Raw genomic sequence first — 24,986 nt, forward strand, 5'->3', positions numbered from 1 at the left:
GAGCTGAAGAAAATAGAATATGCTTAAAATATATCTGCTATGAATATACATGCCTCAATATTTCCTTGGCATGGAAATTCTGCCAAGAAAATTTTAATGCAAAGCCCAAACAAAACTCATAGTCTCTGTCAGTAAGAGAAAACAAAAAAGAAAATAAACAAGAGATACAAATGATGAGTTACTGATGGGTTGGCAGGAACTATTTCGTTGTATAATATGTTCATTTCCAGGCTGCCATTGATTTTTTCAAAAAGGACAAAATTGTATAGATGTCTCATTTTCTTATTTATAATGTATCTGATACAAATAGATGAAAGAGCCCAAGTCCTATCTTCTGTAGCTTGGATAATGACTAAATTATCCATAATGTATTTTTCATGAAGATCAGTAAAGAAAAAAATGAACTCAAAATAGACTTCATTGCTCTTGTGACAATAAACCCAGGATTGGCAAGCAGGACGGGTAACAACAGTGTCCTAATGTCACCAGTATCCGGGTTCCACCAGCCCTGCTGGATCAGCAGCCTCTCGCTCATGTTGAAAGGACATTGGCATTCATGTGTTTTCTATTCAAGTGGTCTCTTTGAAAACTATGGTATTGTCAGGTTGCTCTTTCCGCTGGGCTTTCTCTGAAACCAGTCCCCTCTCAAAGAGAGGGAAGAAGTCGACCCCAGGACTTTGGCCGTGATTACAACAGCAGATTCCAAAGCAAAGGGCAAAGCCACCAGATCACAAAGTGCTCTTGTCGATGGTCGACTCAAGGGGAAGAGCAAGTCTGCACCACACTCCAATGGGAGTTTTATGGGCTCAGGTTCGCTTTGCTCTAACAATAATACAGCAAGGTGTACGATATCCAGTGAGAATAATCCCCCAGGCTGCACTGTTATATGAAATCTAATGAGGAACACTCAACCAGATGAACAGACACCAGAGCCGTAACAACGGATTCTAACATAAAGTGATCAGGAAGTCAACACAAAGTGTCATGGAGATGACACAGGATCAGGCCATGTCCTTTTCTGTTGTACATGGAGTCACCATGAGGTACAGCAACAACAACTGACTATCCGAGTGACCATACTGGACCCAATAGCAAGTTGATAGAGGTCTCCCACTCCACATCTCATTCAACTTCGTAAAAGATCCAAAGGATTGTTGCTACCTCAGTGGGATTGCTTTGAAAAATGTGCTCCATCAGGAATCATTTCCGAGAACTCGAGAGCAACACATCTTCTTTATGACACAGAAGCCTCATTCTGGATTGCTTCTAAACTAATTCCAAATCCCCCCGACAGGTTTTCCAGCCCAAAGGTGAAACAGCACCGAATGTACAACAGTCCTCAGCGGCCCCCTAGATTGGTTTTGTCAGACTCACCATTTTACAAACATGTCAAGAGTTGAGGTGGGAAAGCATTCATGTCAGCAAAGATTTCTTGTGCACCTCCTTTCCCAACAAGATGTTTCGTTTCCGTGAACTGAGCTCCTCCAGCGTTCCCTTGGCTCACTCGCCTCACTCGTAAAACCAAAGCGTCATGGCTTCGGTTTCTCCTGACAAATCGCTATTGCCTCAATGATCTGTCCCTCTCTTCTCGCCCTAGGCACAGTCTGTGTCTTTCAGGGTACGACTCAAGCCCTCCCTCCTCCATAAAGCCTCCTGGAACCACTTTAGCCACCAGACACCCTCTTCCCTGGAGCGCTGAGCTACTACATATAATTATATACTGTTAGTTACCGATCTCATCTCCACTTCTTAACTCTCTTATGCTCCACATCAATGCTGACAACGACCTGATGGGATTGAATTATTATGTCAGAATTATTATGACTCCTTAGTACCTCTACTCCACGTGTCTAAAATAGCTCATCAGCTTCCCTACGAATGGAGTCTGAACGCGCACGCACACACATACACACACACACACACACACAACTCCATTTCCCTCCTGTATTCTCTCTTAGTGGACTGCTTCATACATGTGACATTTCCTGTGTCTAAAGCAATGATAGCCACTGCGAAGGACATACAAAGATTTGGGAACCCTCTACTTTCCTGTCAGCCTGTGACACACCCCTCTCCTGTTCTCCACTGCCATAGCACCCTGCCCTTAGCTCTGTCAGTAGGCTTAGCATACTCGTCTGATCGTGCTCTCTATCGCCAGACAATGAGCTCTAATTCAGCAATGAGGAGAACAGAGGCCGGTAGGCTAGTTATATTAAAGAGGCATTTGCTAGCTGACGAACTCGATAACATGTTTGTCTTTAAGGAGTTTGCCAGCAAGCTGGATATCTAAATTTGTGTTATGCTCAACCCTTTCCTTTTTCTGAGTCACAAACTCAGAAATTCTCTTACTACCACTTCAACAGTAACTAGTGACATAGTGGTTACGCATTGGGCCGCTAGCCTCCAGGTCTTCCGTTTGAAACTGCCAGCTGCTTCTTGGGAGAAAGATGAGGCTTTCTCCTCTCGTAAAAAGTTACAGTCTCAGGAACCCACTAGCGCAGTTCTACCCTGTCCTTTAGGGTTGCTCTGGATCAGAATGGACTCTACGGCACTCAGTTGCGTAGTTGTTCTTGGTTTTGTTATCACCACAATGGACGACACCACTATCCAGATTGCCTGAACTTCAAGAGACCCCTCTACATGTTTCTCCACATCCATTTTGGTTAGCTCCACGATGGTCCTCCGATCCATGCCCTGTACTGTCACCCAAAGGACGGTTCTAAGACACATGTTGTCTCCTGCTTAAACTTGTCATTGCTGCCCTCCTTAAAGTAGCTTCAGCAAGGCCCATCTGTTTTCACTCTTCAGCTTCTGAACCCAAATCACCCCATCGCCCACTGCCTGCTCTTTCCTACACCATGCTGTCACGTACTCCGTCCCTCTAACCTCCATCTACTGAGCACAATTCTTCTTTCATCCTTCAAGATGCAATTCACAAGGATTGCCCCTATTTAGTTTATTGCTAATCAACTAGTTTCTTTTTAAAAAAACTACTTTATTGGCACTCCATCCACATGCGATACGATTTAATAGTTCCATCATATCAAGAAGAGTTGTGCATAAGGTATAGCATAGCACAGAGGAATCATACATCATGCCTCTACTTCCTGAATACTTCCTCCCCGCTGCCATCCTCCGCTACCATGATCCAGTTCTGCCTTACACACCTGGCTAGACCGGAGAACACACATTGGTGCAGATAAGAATTCGCAACACTGTACACTGGTACATATAGAAATTGGAAACACAGGAAATCCAGGACAGATGATCCCTTTAGAACCAGTGGTGAGAGTGGTGATACCGGAAGGGTGGAGGGAAGCTGGGATAGAAAGGGGGAACTGATTACAAGGATCTATATATAGCCTCCTCCCTGGGGGACGGAAAGCGGAGAAGTCGGTGAAGGGAGACGTCAGACAGTGTAAGATATGACAAAATACTAATAATTAATAAATTATCAAGGGTTCACGAGGGAGGGGGTGACGGGCAGGGAGGGGAAAATGAGGAGCTGATACCAAGGGCTCAAGTAGAAAACAAATGTTTTGAGGATGACGAGGGCAACAAAAGTACAAATGTGCCTGACACTATGGATGTAGGTATGGATTGTGATAAGAGTTGTACGAGTGCCCAATAAAATGATTTTGAATATAAAAACAAACAAAAGAGAGCTCTTGACACATGGAATTCAGGACAAATAAACTCCTCAGGAACAGCAGTGGGAGTAGCAATATCACGAGAGTAGGGTCGTAGTCAGGGAGGGGGAAGGTTGAAAAGTGAAAACCCATCACCACATTGGAAAGGAACCCCCCCCCCCACGCCGAAGGATAACAGAAATGTGGGTGAAAGGAGACAAGGGACAATATAAGATATGAAATAAATATAACCATATATAATTGATCAAGAGTTCCTGAGGGTGGGGGAGGGAAAGGAAAAAAGGAGCAGTACCAAGGTCCTCAAGCAGACAATGTTTTGGAAATGATGATGGCAACATAGGTACAAATATAGTGGATACAATGGATGTATGGAATGTTTTAAGAGCTGTAGGAGTCCCCAATAAAATGACTTAAAGTAAAAAGTGGAGAAAAAAACTAAAATTCCTTGTGGGTGTTTGTTTAAAAGAAGAAGAGGAAGGGTTGTGCAATCCTCACCACAATCAATTTCAGGCCATTATCTTCTTCCTTGTACTCATTGTAATTTTGTCATTGTGTTTTTAATAGTGGCAAAGATGGACACAACAAAACAGCCTTTAATTCAACAACTTCACCATGGATACATCATTGTGGACCACCATTATCGATAGCTGTTTCCAAGTGACTCCACCACCATTAATATCAACTCAATACCCCCTAAGCAAAAACTCTTCCTCCTTCACCCATAGATCAAGTTTGGTTTCTTCCCCCCCACCCCTTTTCAGTAGTATGTTGATATAATATTCACATATCCTATACTTCTATCATTAAATCGCTTTTAAAAAGAGTTGGGGATCCATCATCGCAATCAGTTCTAATGCTCCCTCCCCACGCGCCCCCACCCCCCAGTTGTTTCTTTACCACTTAAAGAGAGATGACAGCAAGAACCTAAGTAAGCCATGGATGTTGTTCCCTGTACTCCTAGCTCTAGGCCTTCCCTGAGTCTCGGGCCTCCTGGGTCCAGCTGCCCAGACCTCTCCTTATAGAAAGAAGTTACTCACGGGTTCAAATCAGAGTCATGTGAGCCCAACAAAGACTGTAGGAGAAACTTGAAGGGAAGAAGCCCCAATCAGGACAAACACTCAGGGGAGCCCATAAGGGCATGGTCAGACTATGGTAACAAAGTGACACAGTGAACAACATCATAATGAAGGCCACCCACAGGAGGATGTGCTATCCACTTCCCACGCACCTTCAGTGATGCTTGGGATTTCCAAGCATGGCAGCAATTGCTGGAGTCACTGAATCAAAAAGTACAAGGGAGAATCTAGAAACACTGTATTGGGGTTGAGATTGTACCACTTGAAAGATGTAGCAAGGCATAAGCAATGACTGTGAAAGCCATCCAGACCAAGGAAATTCCAGGCAAGGCCTGGGAAAATACTTCAGAGCTCAACAGGAAGTGCCCAGTTCCCAGTTTTAAAAATACAAAGAATTCGATGCACACAATGGTCAATGTGCTCGCATCGTTAAAGGAGATGCTCCTCTTTACCCAGTACTCAGTTACTGTCACCAAGTCCATTCTGAGCCTGTAGGGCATAGCAGAGCTGCTGCTCCTGGGGGTTTTCGGAGGGTTTCCATCTTTATAGGAGAAGGAAGCCTCATGGTCCTCCGGGAGAGTCACTGGTGGTTGTTACCATTCATAGTTCATTACACTCCCAGGGCTCCTGTCATGGCTCCATTCATTTTCAGCAAGCCGAATTACCGAATTAACAACTCATAATAATCCATATAAGTAAACCAGATAAGAAATGAGTAAGTTACACTTACTACAGCATCAGATGAAAACAAGACATTTGGTAAGTTCAATACATTTTAAAATGTATTAAAAACTTTACACAATTAAATCGATTAACACATATAAATATATTCAACAACACCACAAAGCATGCAAAAGAAAAAAAAGATCCTGAGGCACTTATCGCTCACAGGAGTCCTTAGGAGAACATTTTTTAAAATGAAGAATCCTGTTTTATCTGTACTGTGAACAACCAGTTTCATATAGCAGAGCTAGGGGCTTTTGAACAGAAGCATGGCCGACCTTCTTAAATAATAAAAGGCAAGGAAATTGCCCAGTAAAACTCTAGCAAGGCCGATCAAGAAGGAATAGAGTTCCTTCTCTGGAATTTATGACGAAGGAGGGGAAGTGGTTAGCAGTTATCAATGAGTTAAAGGCGATCTCAATCAGCATCAGAGTGGCCAAACACATCTCGGAGGCATTTGGTTTTAGGTCGGCTGAAAGAGCATAGAGCTAAAAAAGGAAGGTAGCACATGGTGATCCCCAGAGTAGCAGGAAGTGCTGTGTACTGTGTTACATAGGCTAGAGTTAGGAGATATAAAGGGGCATGGTTAAAGCGGAGCAGTTGTCTGAGCTTGAAATTCCTTTGCTCTTTTAGGTTTGGGTTTGGGATTTTGCTGCCTTTTTGTAATCAAAATGTAACCTTATTTCAAACTATCGCGCGACAGATTTTCCCACTTCTGTTCTAGTCTTATTTTTGACATAAACAATCAAGTATAAATAGATTCTGCTAACCAATTAAAAGTGCCAGGTTTTAGTAAGACTACTAAGAAAGTCCACGCGTTATATGCAAGAAGACTCTCAAAAGCTTCACTTACCGCTGGATTTAATTTCTCGGACATAATTGCTAGGGAACCAGCCTGTTCTCCCATTTAATGTGCCTTCCCACCAGCCTCCTTCTTCAACTCGAGTGACGTAAATGATGTCCCCTTTACAGACTGACAGTTCATCTTCATTAGTCTGCTTAAAGTTGAATCTCGCCTTTACAATCAACTGGTGACTTCCATTTTCCGTCATCTCCTAGAGAAACACAAGCCACGGCTGGTTAAGGGTTCATCAAAATGAAGGAGGGGTGGAAATGGTAGGAAGTAGGTGGATTGGGTGGGGTGGCCGGGGATCAGCCCTCTCAGCCCTGGGGTTTTGATTGAGGAGCCCAGTCTCGGGGAGAAACTGGATACAACCTTACAGTATGTGTGTTTTAAAGGGGGTCCTATCCTTCATGTCCTTCTTCCGTCTCCCAATAAATATTGAAAGACACCAATTTATTTGAGCCAGAAGGCAGAGTAGGGTGATAAAATAGTCCACCGCACCCTCAACCAAGCACACACAAACACATGACCAAGATTAGAGACTAACTTAACTCACATCAAATGGTCCTCCCACTGCCTACTCACTAGGAATATTTTAATTCGAATAATTCAAATACCAACATCAAATAAAGATAAACTAGCCCAGTTACTTAAATCAGGAAGTTTTAGCCTCTCATTGGAGAACTGGGCTTAACTTTTGATGGCTACACAAACCCTCTTGGAAAGCTGATGAGCTCATAGAGACGCACGCCTAAGGTTTTGTATATGATCCCTGAGGGTCCAAGGGGTATAGCATTTGTCAGCATCCCAGAGGGATCCTGAACTCACAGAGGTTAAGAAGGACATAGCTAAGCAACTTGGATCAGCTCAAGGTGACTTACACTCAACAGGTGGCTTTGGACAAGGAATAAAGGCTTCCCCTGAATAGCAGAACAGGAGGAATTTTCTCTCAAGTAAAAGTTCCTTACAAGACCAAAGGCTGGTATTAAACATCTGGTCTTGCTCAATGGGAATGCAAAGAGAAAGATAATCGTGACAATAATGAAGATGCTCTATCATGGGCCAGACACGACCTAATTTCCCTTAAGGAAAAAAAAAACAGAGGAACAGACCCGTTGCTGCAGAGTCCATCCTGATTCATGGTGAGGCCAGGTGTGTCAGAGGAAAACCGTGCTCATGCGTGTACTAGAGCTCCAGCGTTTGGGTGAGCCACCAAGCATGCGCACTATTTGCACCATCCAGACACACTTCACTCAACCCTGGGACTGGCATCAACTGCCATCAGGAAGGAGTCATCACAATGCACAGCATGATTTTCAGCAAATGCCTGCTCCCGTCTAGTAAGGGACCTTCCATGCTAGGCCTTCCATCCTAACTTCATACTCTGCGCGTCCCCGCTCCCTGCCCTTATATCCTGGGTTTGTTCTGATCAGGCCAGCCACAACTGGTGCTGGGTTTCAAATGAGTTCTCTCGGTGCCACCCGAAGTAAACCCGAGGGCCACCTCACCCCACACAGAAGACTAATAGAATTTTTCAGTTTTTCAAAGAGGCCAAGGAAACTGGCGGCTCTACTTACCACTGCCTTAGACTGCCTTTGCAGCCCCGGAGCGGTGCTAGCAACTGCTCCCGGTGGGTTTGTCTGAGAACTATTGGCAGCGCTAAGAGAAGAGGAGCGTCCGCATGGTCTTTCTGAGAGCCGATCTGTGAACAGAGGAAAAGGCATGGTAAAGGGAACCCCTCGTGCTAGACACCACATCACAGAGCCCTTGGGGGCACTGCTCGAGGCAACGTGGTCTCCACGCTGACTGACATCATTATGAGCATGATCCCACCCTCCCTTTGGGTGGCCAATTTCTTTTCCGGAACCTTACTGGCCATTTCTCTCCAGTAAAATGAAAAACAGCGACACAACCACATTTTCTCTTAACCCATGTCCCTACAACTCTTCCCTCCTGCACCAGTTGCAGCAGTGTGCCCTGTGAGCCAGGGCAGAACTATATTGAGTTCCAAACAGCTGTTTGTGGCTCTTATTACTTTGAAATATTTCAAATTTCTCTGTTTGCTGTTTGGGTCCATAACTGAGAGGTGCTTTTCTTACTGACATGTAACGCAAATGTGTGATGGCGTAGAGAATGGAAAATCTCCCACCGGAGGCTCTGTGTGTGTGTGTGTGTGTGTGTGTGTGTGTGTGTGTGTGTGTGTGTGTGTGTGTGTGTGTGTGTGTGCGCGCGCGCGCGCGCGTGCGCGCGCGCACGTGGGGGGATGTTAGACAGAGAATGAGAGTAGGCGCTGGGCTGGGTGGTTCAGTATGCTGCGAGTGTACGAATGGGAAGAGCTGGCTTCTTGACAAATTCAAATGAGGGTTCTTTTCCCCGCCGTTTATTTATAAAAGATATAAACTGCAAACATCTAAAAGCCCAAACATTCCCTAGGCGACAAGCTCAGTATCCAAGTAATTTCCTTGATGCTGTGGGTTTTCCCTTTCACCTCCTTGTATTTTTATGAAAATGTCTGTGGCAAGGGGAAGAGACGGTCAAACTTGCAGGGAAAGTTTGGCAACGGAACGTATCATTTGTGGAGCATACTGTGCAAATTAGACGATCCCTCCCCCCCCCCGCCCAGATCTGCAGAGTTGTCATGTGTGTTAAATATAGCTACTTGAATTTGCTGTGCTGATTCTGCTGTATGCCTTGCAATAGCTCAAAAGCATTTTCCCCCAATAGCAAAAGAACAACCTCAGAGGAGTATTTTCGCCTGGACGGTTCTATTATTTCCTCTGACTAAAAAGCGTGATAGCTTGATCGCTTGCTAGATGCTCCACCCTGTTTGGCACGCGTTTGTATTGTTTGCTCTTGTTCTCCTAATTGTTGCCCGTGGATAAATGGAGTCTCCCTAAATAGACTTCCATTTTCGCAGAGGCAAGGCTACATCTTCCACGTCCTTTGGAGCACCTGGTAGACACCACCGGTCTGAGCAGTGAGTCTGAGGTAGGATCTAAGAACTCTCAAGTTCATTGGGTTTGACTTCCATTCCCGTGTCTCAATCTCCACTTGGGCAACTAACTGTGAGCTTGAGTTTGCTTACCTAAACTAAACCAAAACCGTACTCATTGCCAACGAGGCGCTTCGCTTCTGACTCATCAGGACCCCGTAAGACAGGGTGGTTTCTGAGACTGTGACACTTTCTGGGAGGAGAAAGCCCCACTGAATTGCTGACCTTGTGTCACCTACAGACCTAAACATAATACCTGCATCCAGAGTGATCTCAAATATTAAGTGAAACTTGCCCATGGCCCTCAGGACAGCCTCGTGTCTATATAACCCAAAGTGCAGCATGTCGAACATTGCACGTGCCCCGTCTAGTGGCATTTATGTTCACTAGGCTGTGCCAACATCACGCCTATCTGTGTCCCTACTTCTCTCATCACTTCAAAACAGAAAGTGAGTGCCACTGAAGCAATGCCTTCCACTCCCTCCTGTCCTCAGTTCTTGGGACCCGCCCACCTCACCCCCCCCCTATAGACACTGGACTCGGCATTTGCTTATTCTAGATATTTCCTGTCATGAGGGTTTTCTAATATTTGTCCTTTCGTGCCTGACTTAGGTCACCCATCACCATAATGTTGTCAACGTTCATCCACGTTGTAGCTTATATCAGACCTTAATTTGTCCTTAAGGGTGAGGAATATTCCACTGTAGGGATAAACCACCTTTTGTTCATCCATTCATCTGCTGATGGACACTTGGGGCTATCTCCATCAAACTCAACCCGTTTTCACTATGATTATTACTACCCACTGCTAAGTAAGATACTATATCACAGACGGCATGGGATTGCACTGACTAGAATTGATATTTATTATGTTCAATCTAGTGGGTGTTAAAAGCATAAGTAGCAGATATTCTTCTCACTATGGGGTTCCATTGCCTGTGCAAGACTATTGATGTCCTTTCTGACTCAGGCCAACCCTTTAGAACAAGCTAGAACTACTGCATAGCGTTGCCAAGACTGTAAATCTTGAAACGCCGACTGCCACCTCTTTCTCCCACAGAGCACATGGTGGGGCCAAACCAATGACCTTTTGCTTTCCAGCTGAGCACTGAACCCCTGTGCCATGAGGAATCCTTACATCGACACAGCCATATGGCCAACTGTGAGGAAAAGGTGAGGCCTCGCACAGAGAAGGGCAGGTAGCAGCTATATTTTGTCAACGTTATGAAAAGAGGGAGCAGTGTTTTCCTTTATATCTTCTGTCCCGTTAGATTTCACTTGGTTAGTCAATAACTGGGAGTGAAATCTTTTTTTTGATTCTTCTCATTATGTTAAGGACAATGGAATGGCATCTGCAGTAAACCCACTCATTCGAGTCAGTTCCAACGCACAGCAACCTTATAAAGCAAAAGAGAAGTGCCCTATTGGGTTTCCAGGACTGTAAGCTTTCTGGCAACAGACTGCCACATCTTTTTTTCTCCTGCAACACCTGTGGTCAAAACAGAAACGGAGGCAAAGCCCTCACTACCACTCAGGATGCCAACTCCTCGCGACGCTACAGGACAAGATAGACACTGCTCCTGCGAGTTTCCGAGATCCTGACTCTTTAACTCAATAAAGCACTTGACCCACATTGGGGTTTATGTGCGGGCCAGGGCACCTTTTCGCACCAAGTGAACAATCCTGGCCATACTTGGTCATGAGAAACACGTGGATTCAGAAACGTCACCCAGACCTGGGTGCCTTTGCTTACCTTCTGTTGCTTTGTTGACAGCTAGAAGAGTACTCAGAACCTTGGAAAAATTGATCCCCAAATAAAGGTCCTCAGGTTCAAACACCTAGGAGAAAGGAAAATTGAAACTGTGAGGCTCTCGTAAGACTCAACCCACCAAAGTATCAAAAGGCCACTTCCTCCAGCTCTCAGAAGGGGAAAAAAAAAAAGTAAAAGGCGAGACGAGAACCTCTGTGTAGATCTCGGAGAGAAATGAAAGCGGCAGCTGAGCCACCTAATGACATGTGGCAGGCAGGCCATCAGAGAGCCCGAGAGAAGCAGTAATGGGAAATGAAAGCCAAGCCGAGAACGCAGCGCCTACCAGGAAATGCAGAGTGCAGACGCCGGGCCACTCTTTCAAACCTGACCCTGTCAATACTCCCGGCCCAGTTACAGGAAACACGCGTGCACAAGTTACTGCCCACTACCTGCAGAATGTTCTCCACAATCCACTCATGAGAAGATGGGATCTGTTTTAGACTCTTGGCCGTCCTTCCTCCCCACTGCCACCCATTGGATCCCACCTACCCAGGATCCCAAGGTCCACGTTGCCCCAACTCTCTGCTGCAGTCTGCCTTTTGCTCCCTGCTTTGTTTCCTGGTTTCTATTGCTTGGCCTTGCTCCTCTGACAGATATTCGTGCACTGGTACCGTCACTCCGAGTCACTGCCTGGATTTATCCTGACCTGAGAGGACAGCTAGGCTCTCGGCATCAAAACATGCCAGAAATAAAGCATTTCACTTGGCAAGTCTCGGCCATCATTCTGAATATTTATCCCTACTGACGATACCAATCACTTGTCGTTTTGAATAGTGCCGTTAATTTTAACGTATTAAAAGGCACTGAGACTTCTAGTCTCAAATAGATGTCATTGAAACTACAAGCATTGTCAGGTACCAGCACAATCTGTTTATTTGCTAATGAGGTTGCTATATATCTACACGGGGGTGGGGTGGGGGGTACAATACACCCACCATCAGGATGGAAAAAGTCTCCACTTAAACCCCGCCCCCATCCTTCCAGGATGTCTACAAATCTCTTGAAGAACACAGATCCAGCAGCTGATTCCTCTTGGCGCTACAGTAATCCTGTCTGGACGTAGTAAAGGAGGGGAAGGTGCTTCCCAACATCCAAGGTCATCGCCCAGCCAGCCATCCACCGCCTGGCTCCATGTGGCAGTGTCAAGCGCATACCGGGTCTTATTTATAAGGAGACCGCAGAGTTCTCAAAGCTTTCTTTGAGAACGTCATTGGCGACACAGTAACCTAAACAGAGCACGGCCATGGACGTGGCCTACACGCTCAAGCACCAGGGATGCAGCCTCTAGATCTGGGCGGCTAACTGGCTCCTGATCGCTGAGAAATCGGACACTGAGAATGCAAATGTGGGCCCGATTCTGTTGGGTTGTTGTTTCCTTGTTGCTGTAGGTCAGCGGTTTTCAACCTGTGGGTTGCGACGCCTTTGGGGGTCGAACGACTCTTTCACAGGGGTGGCCTGATTCCTAACAGCAGCAAAATGACAGTGATGAAATAACAATGAAAATAATGCTATGGTTGGGGGATCACCACCACATGAGGAACTGTATGAAAGGGTTGCAGCATGAGGAAGGTTGAGAACCACAGCTGTAGCGATACTGAGTACATATTGAAAATGTGGACACGAAATCACCAGCCTTGAGGTTTCTCCGGCACTCTCCAGACCCAAAGGGCTCAGCTGCTTACACAACAGGATTAGTCTCTGCCCCAATGACATTAGGCTTGACCTTTTGGTTTGCTATGGTCTGTGAATGTGAGGGAAAATGGCCACTCTTGTTCAGAAATCCTAAGAGCAGCCATATGGCCTTATCATTATTTCCTGAGTCTGATTCCCAGGGTGTAAGACACATGCAGACTAGAGCTGGAACTGATCCACAGGGAAACCACAGTCAAGACACATCATGAAAGAGAAATAAACCTACCGTATATACTCGTGTATAAGCCAAGTTTTTCAGCACAAAAAATGTGCTGAAAAATGGGGGTTCGGCTTATACACGGGTCAGTGGTACCCCAGCGAGGAGAGGTGTAACATCTCGCGGGTGATTGCCACGTTCCTCCACTGTTCATTCAAAGTCCCGCTGACACTGCAGGGCTTTGAATGTTTGTTTACTCACATCTAACCAATCAGAGCCGTCCTATGACGTGGATGGCTCCAATTCGCAGAAGCACCCATAGTGATTCACTTACGCGGCAGCTGAACTGCCTGTGGTGCGCTCCGTCTCTTCCCTCAGGTCTCTGTGTTAATTCACATCCTGCATTATTTTCCACCCTAGGCTTATACTCCAGTCAATCGGTTTTTCTGGTTTCCCAGGTAATAAGTAGGTACCTCGGCTTATACTCGGGTTGGTTTATATTCGAGTATACACGGTATAGGACAGCAAAGAAAAAAAGAAAGAAAACGGATCTCTCTCTCTCTCTCTCTCTCTCTCTCTCTCTCTCTCTCTCTCTCTCTCTCTTTCTGAATGTAGCCGTGGCAATGCAAGCACCTGCCCATAGGGGACCTGGTGGGTAATGGACTAAGACTGTCAAGGGTCTCTCTTCATGGAGTCATTAATTGTGTTTCTAATCTGCAAATCTTCTCGGTTCGGAGTCAAGACAAATCTGTATCTTTTTTATACATGGTCTAGAAGACCGAAATGTCTGTCAAACGAAAATGTATAGTATTCGATTTGTATGAGCCTCACTGGGATGGACTGACACAGTGGCTGCAACACTGGCCTTTAACATCACCATTGTGAGGATGGGGCAGGGCCTGGCAGCGTTTCTTGCTCTTGTGCAAAGGGCCGCTATGAGTTGGAACTGACTTGACATCATCCCAATGTGAGCCGCCTCTAATCACCCACGCTGTGATTCACAGATGTACTCTTCCTGTCATCAATGAATGTTGCTGATTTACTTAAAATAAAGTAACATCGATATTACTACTAATGGAGCGCTGGTGGTGCTGTGGTTAAATGTTGGGCTGTGATTCACAAGGTTGGCAGTTCAAAACCACTATCAGCTCCAAGGGAGAAGAACTGGGCTTTCTACTCCTGTAAACAGTTACAGTCCTGGAAACCCACAAGGTGTTGCTATGAGACAGCATTAACTCCATGGCAGTGAGAATATTATTGAAAAATTCAGTGATAGCTTGATCAAAATCCTTTTTCTGCTTTATACTACATTCTAAACCTCATTGGTTTCCAGGGGGGCTGCGGAAATGACAGGAGTCCTGCTTTAGTCTGCCAAAGCCTAAGTGACCTAAGGATATGTGTAGCACTGGTGGAGTCCTGGGGTAGCTCAGTGGTTAAGCGGTGAACTGTCGCCCGCACAGTGGGCAATTGGAAACCACCAACAGCTCTGCTGGAGAACGACTGGGTTTTCCACTCCCATAAACAGTCTCAAAGTCCCAGAGGGGGTCGCTATGAGTCAGCGTTGACTGGATGGCAGCAAGCTTGCTTTTGGTGTTGGGTGTTGGGTGCAGAGTAAGTGTTGGGCTGGCTGCTGACTGTAAATTAGGCAGTTCAAACCCACCTGCTGTTCTGAGAGAGAAAAAGATGAAACTATCTTTTCCTGTAAAAGCTTCTGCAAACTCGGCAACCCTACATAGGAGCAACATGGCTATATGGAGCCTTGGTGGTGCAGTGGTTTGGCGCTCGACTGCTAACTGAAAGGGCTGTGGCTTGAACCCCACTAGCTGCTCTTTGAGAAAAGATATGCTTAAGAAAAAATTACAGTCTGAGAAACCATCCTCTTCTGTCCTATAAGGTTGCTATGAGTCAAAATCAATTTGATCACAATGGAGGATTTTTTAAAATATATGTACATACTTTTAAAAAATCTACTATCAAGACTGCTATCCCAAAGCCATGGATGAGGAAGTCATTGGATTCTGGTTCAAAATTCATGCCTTGAGAACGTCCAGTAAATGGCTACCCAAGACTACCATCCATATACGTACTGTTTCCATGCTCTCTTTGCCTTGTTGGGCATTTATTCCAGTTCTACCTTTATGAATAAATATGATGGAAAGTGTTGCCCTGTTTCCAACCTTCATTGTGTGTGTAGTGTCCACTCACCTAAGTTGTTAATCGGTACATATCAACCATCTAAGAACTGTCGTATATATGTATACCTTCCTTTTCTCCACAATATTTTAAATTCTGTATATCTGGCTAAATTAATAGTAATATCAATAGATATGCTCCCTCCGAGGATCATTTATAATGTCTTTCAGCAAAATAATGTTTTTAAAGAAGTGAACCAGAGACAGATATAAACCATAGATATATGAGTGGATTTTGAGTTTGCACATAATCTTAGTCCTAATTTAAGAATAATTCATTCTTATGACACAGCCCTATTCAATACCTGCCCCATGAAGTGACTGCTGAAAATATGGTGCTGTGGAAAAGTATGGTGAAGTAACGAAATAGTGCCTGGTTACATAGCATTTGGGGTCTTACAGACTTGTCTTAAAACAGGCAGTCATCTAAGTGAAGGATCAACTAAATCCACATGGAAGTAGCACACCGGCCTATATGACCGAAGAATGGTAAATAATAAAAACAAACAAACCCAGAGAAGGGAACAAGATTACAGCCTCAATTCTAAACAACTGGTTGGCAGAAGGCTCTGAAAGCCCGAAACCCATTCCTAAGGTCTCTCACTCGGATTAAGCCTCAGGTAGATCTCCTCTTGTTGTCACACAGGGTATATTTTAGAGTGGATTACTGTGCTTGCAGCTAGGTTAAAACGTGACACGTTGCCATTTGGCCTACCTCTTGATCTAATGTATAATTGTTTCAGCTCTTAATATTTTCTACTTTTGTTGTCGATTGAAGTCTCTCTCTGTTTCATTCTGTCATTGTGGTAGGGCTACTTGTCTGAGTTTTCTTTTGATTTTGTATGTTCTTCTGTACATGAAACCCAGGATAGGTAACCTATAGAAAAAACAAAATCTGGAGTAACAGTTTCAAAGGGACACAGCAGAGAAGGTGGGTGGGATACAGAGAGCTAACAGCAACGAGCATAAGAAGGAAGAAATGTCCTGAACTGATAGTGGTGATGGTTGCACTACTCTTATGAATGTGAAAAGTAGGATGTGTGAACTATATATGTCATTGAAAATGTTACATATAAACTAATGAATGGGTTTGGTTTTTTAATCCGACCTAGAGTTTATTTTGTCTCCCTAACTGCCTACCCAGGACAGAGTTTTCATTGTTGTGATTACAATTTTGCCTCATTTGGTTGCAGAAGCAGTGCCTTGAAACCATCTAGGAGTAATCTCAGACGCTGGCAGTTCCTTCTTTCTTGTCTGTGTCACATTGGAGATAGGATGAATGGAGAGGGAACCCTGCTATTCATCCGGCATTCACAGATCCAATGGGAACTAGCCAGCTCATTTCCATACCATCTACCTCTGGACGCAAAGAAAATTTCGCTAATCTGGGACTCAAATCACATACCAGAGATGCTAAACTGGCTTGTGAGACGTGCACAGAGGGCCGTGCCCTGGAAAATTACAGACAGCAGAAATGTGTGCCTTTGCATTACCTTTTACCAGGTCAGTGCTTTGCGGAGGGAAATGGCCACAAGTTTTCTACATATGAGGGCCAGGAAAATGGCCTCTCCTGGAACTTATTTTCTCCTTGTTCTCTTCCCACCCTTCTTTCCCTGCTGGGTTATGTCCCATCTTCTTCTCTAAATTTAGCCACACACCTCTCGTTCCCACAAAGGTTTAACTACCAAGAAGCACTGTTGCCTTCCCTTCCAAGAATATTTTCATTTGAGTAGGAAATCGATCTTAATTGCATGGAAGAAAGGTGTGGGGTGGAATGTCCAATCTCATTTCATATGGAGCTTGGGAGGATGTACAGTGAAGGATACTGGTTGTTCCAGCTGATCTTCCAATTACCCTGAAATGAAAACCCACATGAATTGCCTCCTTTGCTGGTTCCGAGAGGCTCTTCCAACTCCCTGTGTCACTCCTAGTGTTTAGGCAGGGAGAAGAACAGGGTCAGTGGGCAAATTACAGTGCATCAGGGTCTTCTCAAAAGGAAACAGTGCACAGTTCCAGACAACTTGCCTCAAGCAGATACAATGGCTCTGGGTGCCTATTTTCATTTTCTGATCAACTTACTTGTTCTCAAATTCAATCCAGTACTCACCAGAGCTCCATTGGCAAGTTCCTCAAACTCCAGAACTTGCTGCCATCCAGTCAATTCTGACTCATAGCTATCCCATAGGGCAGAGGAGAACTGCCCCTGGGGGTTTCCAAGGCTGGAGTAGAAAGCATCATCTTTCTGTCATGGCATGGCTGATGGTTTCAAACTGTTGACCTTCTGGTTGGCAGCCCAACACATAACCCGCTACATCACCAGGGCACCTGAGAGCCACATATTAAAAAACATAGCAAAACAAAAAGCACTGCCATTGAGTCGATGCCAACTCATAGCGACCCTGTAGGACAGGGTAGAACTCCCCCTGTGGGTTTCCAAGAGTGGAACTCCTAACAAGAGTAGAAAGCCTCCTCTTTCTCCCACGGAGCCTCTGGTGGCTTCAAACTGCTGATCTTGGAGATCACAGGCAAACAAGTAATCACTACGTCATCAGGGCTCCTAGGTTCTACATATAGCCAGCTTAAAGTCCAGTCCTACAACAGCAGATGAAATGAGACAAGACCTGTAATTTTCAAATGTTTCCCCACATTTTTCTAATTTGGATATCCACAATGACAGCAAACCCTATTTTCCATCCACTAAACACCAGGTGCTGATTCTGAATTGTTGGGGAGTCTGCCAGTATAAACAGCACATAAGTTAATATTTTTATGACTTTACAAATAGATCTTTTTTGGAGTCCTCGGTTTCAACACGTATGTTATTTTATGACGTTTTCTCTAAGCAAAAAGAAGAACATGAGTGGAAAATAAATCTTGTTCCATTCCTTCACTAATCTTAAAAATGTAGCTCCCAGTTGAAGGGGCAGGAGGAGAGAGTGGAGCACAGCCTGGCCCACCAGGCCGTGATGATGATGTTCCTGAGTAGAGCAGCCAGTCCACAGAGAGAACAACATGGCTGGCCCCACTATGAGAAATGATGCCAATCAGTGACTAAGGGCGATACAGGGGACTGCACCGGAGACACAGTGTGGGAATTGCACCTGACCTGATCCCACCACACCGAGGCAAAACACTGGGGGAGTGCAGCGGAAAAGCAAGGGAATGGAGTGGCAAGGTCCCCAGGGAATGCTGAAAGTGGACTTTGGGGCCAGGGCGTGGTGCCCCAACAGACTGGACTGGAAAACGCTCCTAAGGGCCAGCAAATGATCCCTGAACTAACTACAAGCTTTTCTCTTGTGAAATGTTTTGTCCTGTTCTTTGACAGTGGTTTGTTTTTGTTGTTTTGTTGTCTGGTTGTATACTGTTTCTTTGTTTTCCTGTCTTGTTTTCCTGCATGTTAGTGTCTCCACGGGTCTGTCTGAATAGGACAGGCTGGATGAACTATCTGGAGGAAAAACAACGGGACCGACAGTTCCGGGGGGACTTGAGGTGGGGGGGGGTAGGGGAGGGTAAGGAAGTGGTGTTAACAAACACAGGGACAAGGGAAAAACATGGGACCCCAAATGGTAGAGAGGGGGGAGTGGCAGGCCTGGTGGGAAATGATCAAGGGTAAGGTTGCTTAGAGAAGAGGTATACTCTAGCCCAGGTGGCGACGAAGCATGGTAGTAGGGCAGGAGGAAAGTCAAGGGAGATGGAGGAAAGAGCTAGGAGTCAAAGGGCATTCATGGAGGTCTAGACAAAGACATGTACATGCAAATATATATAGGAGGATGGGGAAATAGATCTATGTGTCTACATTTATAGGTCAAGTATTAAGGTGGCGGAAGGACCTTGGGCCTCTACTCAAACACTCCCTCAATGCATGAATACCTTCTTTTATTAAATTGGAACTCTATGATGCTCACTCTCCCGACACAACGGCTGGAGCCAAAGTGGGTGAACAAGTAAATGTGGTGAAGAAAACTGATGGTGCCCGGCTATCAAAAGAGATAGTGACTGGGGTCTTAAAGGCTTGAAGATAAACAAGCGGCCATCTAGCTCAGAAGCAACAAAGTCCACATGGAAGAACACACCAGCCTGAGTGATCGAATGGTCCCGAAGGGATCAGTTGCCAGGCATCAAAGAACAAAAAATCATATCATTGACTACACACCTCCATGATAGGATCGCTGAAGACAAATGGGTGCATAAGCAAATGTGGTGAAGAAAGCTGATGGTGCCTGGCTATCAAAAGACATAGTGTCTGGGGTCTTAAAGGCTTGAAGGTGAACAAGCGGCCATCTACCTCAGAAGCAAAAAAGCCCACATGGAAGAACCACACCGGCCAGTGCGATCACAAGGTGCCAAGGGACCAGGTATAAGGCATCATGCAAAAAAAAAAAAAGATATAAGTGTGTGTATGTATGTGTATATGTATATGTATATGTATATATATACCATATTAAATGAAGGGGGAAGTGCAGAGTGGAGACCCAAGGCCCAAGTGTCGGCCAATGGAGATCCCCTCATAGAGGGGTTTAGGAGAGGAGATGGGTTAATTAGGGTGCGAGGTAGTACCGATGAAGAACACAGCTTTCCCCCAGATCCTGGATGCTTCCTCCCCCCAACTACCATCATCCGAATTCTACCTTGCAGGGCTGGATAGGGCAGAGGCTGTACACAGGTACATATGAGGGCTGGAGGTACAGGGAATCCAGGGTGGATGATACCTTCAGGACCAAGGGTGTGAGGGACGATGCTGGGAGAGTGGAGGGTGAGTGGGTTGGAAAGGGGGAACTGATTACAAGGATCCACATGTGACCTCTTCCCTGGGAGAGGGACAGCAGAGAAGGGGGGGAAGGGAGACTCCGGATAGGGCAAGATATGACAAAATAACGATGTATAAATTACCAAGGGCACATCAGGGAGGGGGGAAAGGGGAGGGAGGGGGAAAAAATAGAGGACCTGATGCAAGGGGCTTAAGTGGAGAGCAAATGCTTTGAGAATGATTGGGGCAGGGAATGTATGGATGTGCTTTATACAATTGATGTATGTATATGTATGGATTGTGATAAGAGCTGTATGAGTCCTTAATAAAATGTAAAAAAAGAAAAGAGGAGAAAAATGATTAGGGCAAAGACTGTACAGATGTGCTTTATACAATTGATGTATGTATATGTATGAACTGTGATAAAAATTGTATGAGCCCCAATAAATTGTTTTAAAAAATGCAGCTCCCATTGACTAATGATGATGCCTGGCATCCTCAAAATTAGCTCTCTTGATAAACAGATCTTTTTAGCTCACTGCCATTGAGTCAATGTGGACTCACAGCAACCCTACAGGACAGGGTAGATCTGCCCCTGTGAGCTTCTGAGATGACAACTCTTTATAAGTGTAGAAATTCCCATCTTTCTACCATGGAGTGGCTCGTGGTTTTGAACTGCTGGCCTTGCAGTTAACAGTCCAATGTGTAACCACTATGCCACCAGGGCTAAGGTCACCCCAAATCAACAGACACGCCAACCCAGGTGATAACGGGAATCTTATTGGAAATTCAAGGCAAGGGAAGGAGAGTGGAGGGGAGCATGTACATCTTGGAGAAGGTGATTACACTTCTGTTGGTATATAAACTGAGTGGAGCAACCTGCCATCAAGAAGAAAGCACAGAAGAGGAGGAGGAGGAGGAGGAGGAGGAGGAGGAGGAAGAAGAAGAGGAAGAGGAGGAGGAGGAAAACACTTAACAATACTTATATAAAACCCAAGGGGAAAATACACCAGAATTATGTTCCTAATTGGACACTTTGACCTAGCTTCTATCCAGCCCCAGGCCATGTGCTATAGACTACTGGGATTTTACACTCTGTTATTTTAATACGCAAAACATCCTTCATAGGCCACACCAGAAGGATTCGATGCAGATACCCAAGTAAGCAAACTGGGCTTTACCTCATGCTCACCTGTAGCACATGAAATGAACCGACATACTCACTTGGACTTATGACTACTGCCCCAAGGTTATAGAATTGGTGGTTGTTAAACTTTGGTTTTGATCTCTTGTTTTGAGGGTGCCCAATAAATGGGGGCCTGGAACGACCATATAATTACTATTTTTATGCCCTCCTTGCTTTATTATGCCATGACTTGGTGTGTTCTGCCCTTGTGAATGAGTGTTATTGAAAGTATTGCCCTAGAGGGAGGGCCCCTAGGGACTTGGCTTTCCATGGGTGGGCACCCTCTACTTTCCTCTCTTGCCTAGCCTCTTCTTTGTATTTAAAACTAAAAAAATAAAAAGAAAGTATTGCCCTATCACCAACATCTTTTGTTTGTGTAAATAACTGTCCCATCACTTAATACCTGTCCCATCACTTAAGAGCAGCGTCTACACATGGATGAAACCTCCAGGGGATCCCCTGTGATCACAGTCATGGCATGTGAATAGCCTTGCTGTCAGACGTAGTTAGGTTAAAATAGCTTTGAATGAATTATTGAGTTATGTGATATGTGCATGAAGTGCCAAAAAACTGGTAAAAATGTAATATCTTCTCATTTGATCTCCCTTCTGATTCTCATAAAGTTGTTACAGTTTTTAGTATTGTCTGCTTCCTTTTTTATTTAAATTTTCCTGTTTTGTTTTGTCACTATTGTTGAGTTTCTTGGTTGGTTTCTTGTTTGTGTTTTGCATGATTTTTTTATATATGAACTCCAGGGTAGGTAAATATATACAGGCAGTATCTGAATACATAATTACTTAGGGGTATGGCTGGAGAGATTTGAGGGAAGTGAAGAGCTAACAAGAAGCAAATGATCTGAATTTGACCGTGGTAGTGATTGTACAACTCTTCTTAATGTGATTGGATGATTAAATTGTATATTGTGTGAATTATATGCCAATAAAACAAAATTTTTTTTAAAGATTTATAGTCTTGGAACCCTGAAGGAGCAGTTTTACTGTGTCTTATAGAGTTGCTGAGTCAGAAACAAGTCTATGGCAGGAGAGTATTGAACTTGAAATGGAATGTTGCTGGCTTTTAAAAATGTGACCATTAAAAAATAATTAGAGTACTAATTTAATAAAATCAATTGCTATCCCTGGGGATTCTACTTAGGGAAGAAACAAAGGCAAGGAAAACTAATCTACTCTGTAAACTTTCACTCAACTTATGATATTTTTTTAAAATAATGAAATTCGGTACCTAAGGGAGCATGGAGAAAGGACTGGGATGGAAAAGGACAGGGGTGAAAGTAGCTTGAACCATGTGGAAGTTTTGCCTATTGAAAAGTTTAAGTGAAATGTACAAACACACAACAAAAAAAATCAAGGGCAGCAAGACTTCATCTCACATGCTTTGGATATGTTATGAGGAGATATCAAACCCAAGAAAACCCAACAAACCACCAAACTCACTGCCATGAAGTCGACGCCAACTCATGGCAACCCTGTAGGACAGGGTAGAACTGCCCCCGTGGGTTTCCAAGAGCATGACTCCTCACACAAGTGATAACCTTATCTTTCTCCCTCAGAATAGCTGGTGGGTTCACACAGTTGATCGCGAGGTTTGTAACCCAACCGTAACTACAAGACCACCAAGGCTCCTGGTCTCTGGAATAGGCGATAAGCAGCTGGGTAAAGTAGAGGGTCCGTGAAAAAAGCAAGACCCTCCATGAAATGGACTGTCACAGTGGCTGCAACAATGGGCTCGACCAGACCCACAATTGTGAGAATGGTCCAGAACCGGGCAGTGATCCCTACTGTCGTGTATAGGATTGCTATGAGTCAGAGCACATAACAACAACATGTCTGTATTCATAGCACCTCAGTCTGCCAGCAAATCTATAATGTGCTTACAATTATTTCTCTATGTTGCCCATGAGTACTCTGAAGGAGTGACTGACTGTGTCACAGAGCAAAAAACGATAAAACCCAAAGAATCTGTGAGTGGATTCCGATTCATAGTGACCCCGTAGGACAGACTAGAACGGTCCATTAGCGTTTCCAAGGCTGTCCTTTTTGCTGAAGCAGACTGCTTCATTTTTCTCCTGAGGAGTGGCTGGTGGTTTCCGAACCAGGGATCTGTCCTTTAGCAGCTGTGCCTGTCACCATGGCATCATTAGGACTTCTCAAGAGTGTGATGTTGGTGGTGGGTGTCAACGTTATGTACAACAGAATTGTATTGCTCTCTCCTGACAGCATGTGTAAAGTCCATGCGATGAAGTCTTACCGTCCTTGCCTCTAAGACGCATTCCGGCAGGACCTCTTCCCAGAGAGATCTGTTGGCTCGTTGGCCAGTCTATGGTGCTTTAGTGCTCTTCACCGGCACTACAATTCTTCTTCGGTCTTTCTTCCTCCACGTCCAAGTTGCACATTTATCGGAGGAGGAGACAACAGAAAATACCTTCCTCGCTTGGCTCTCGTGCACCTTAGCCCTCAAAGTAACAGCCTTGCTTCCTCAAAACTTTTGAAGAGATCTTGTGGGATGGAACCAGTAAAGTACCCACCAAAAAAAAGAAAACATGCCCTGGGAGATGCTGTAGCCCTGCACCAAACATAACCTTTTCTGTAGCACCTAAAGAGAATGAAAAAAATCTGTGGGTTCAGACACACAAAGAAACCCCTAGCTGCTTCAATACACACAGCAGTTGTGCAATGTGCGCCAAGTTGGTAACAAGCGTTAAAATCTACAATAACGAATCCAAATAACTGAGGCCGAAGAAGTCCCCCCAGATGCCGCGATTGTCTCTGCAGGAGCCTGGCCTAATTCCTGTGCTGTCCACCCCATGCCAATGGGGCAACCCCATCCCAGCAGGCACCTAGCCCTGTTTGCCAGCAGCACGATGGGGGGTTGCACTGAGCTACTCCTATTCATCTGGTGCCACTTTGTGAGCCATCGGCCACATTTATGACAGACTAGTTGCCTGTGAGTGGGGATGGGCAGTGGCAGATTGTGGTTACAGGGAAAACCTAAAGTGTCCGGGCCACTTGCAATGACCTTCTGCACTCTACCTTCCTTGACATCATGCTCGAATCACCTGAATAAACCAGTCATGACCTGTTATGGATTGAATTATGTCCCCACACACGCCAACTATTCTAGACCATGATTCCTAGTATTGTACAATTATCTTCCATTTTGTTATGTATTCCTCTATCCTAACCTCAGTCAGTGGCTAATGAGGCAAGATTAGGTTATGTTAAAGAGGATTAGGTTATGTTTATTCTATTAACGAGGGAGTATTAGGTGGCTCATCACCTCCCATTTAAATCACTACCCTTACTCAGGTCATAGGCCTGATAGGATGTAAGCTGTGATCTCGCATATATATATATATATATATATATATAGTTTTTCAAGAGATGAAAGAGTCATGGCAGAGATCTGAGGGAGTCACTATCATGAAGAAGAGACTGGCGAAGACTGCGTCCTTTGGACCCTGAGAACCTCCTGGAACTGGAAGACACACAAAGAAACACAGAGTGCCCAGATTTTTTCCAAGGAATGCCAGCCCACGGATGTTGAAAGAAGTCAAGGACCTTCCTCCCTAGCTGACAGAGAAAGAAAACATTCCCCCAGAGCTGGGGCTCTGAAGTCAATTTCTAACCTCTCAAAACTATGAGAGGAAAAAATGTCTGTTTGTGGAAGCCATCCACTTGTAGTCTTGGTGGGCCAGCCTCATTAGAGAACCAAGACGCAGCCCCAGCCGCATCCTAGAAAAGACGAGGAGCCCTACCCTGTTCTAGTTCAGAACCAAACAGTTCCATCTAGATGACTAACATTTCTAAAGTGACATGGCTTCACTGCCAGCCAATCAACTTATGTTTCAAGCTCATTTCGGGGTTGAGATGACCACAAAAGGTTCCATCAGTCAACGG

The 24,986-nt window shown here is 44.8% G+C and overlaps 1 protein-coding gene across 6 annotated transcripts in view; it reads right to left on the reverse strand.

Annotated features, from left to right (window-relative positions):
- The window catches only part of ARHGEF6 (Rac/Cdc42 guanine nucleotide exchange factor 6), a 123,075-nt gene that overhangs the window by 76,286 nt on the left and 21,803 nt on the right, over positions 1 to 24,986 (reverse strand). For all 6 annotated transcript variants that reach the window (XM_075539482.1, XM_075539477.1, XM_075539478.1 and 3 more), the window contains exons 2-4: positions 11,039 to 11,123; positions 7,871 to 7,995; positions 6,303 to 6,504 (exon numbers count right to left, since the gene is read on the reverse strand). In XM_075539482.1, coding sequence (XP_075395597.1) covers positions 6,303 to 6,501 — 199 coding nt within the window. In that variant the 5' untranslated portion in view covers positions 6,502 to 6,504; positions 7,871 to 7,995; positions 11,039 to 11,123. The remainder of the gene's footprint in view (positions 1 to 6,302; positions 6,505 to 7,870; positions 7,996 to 11,038; positions 11,124 to 24,986) is intronic.

This window comes from Tenrec ecaudatus, chromosome X (genome assembly GCF_050624435.1).
Source record: "Tenrec ecaudatus isolate mTenEca1 chromosome X, mTenEca1.hap1, whole genome shotgun sequence".
Lineage (NCBI taxonomy): Eukaryota > Metazoa > Chordata > Mammalia > Afrosoricida > Tenrecidae > Tenrec > Tenrec ecaudatus.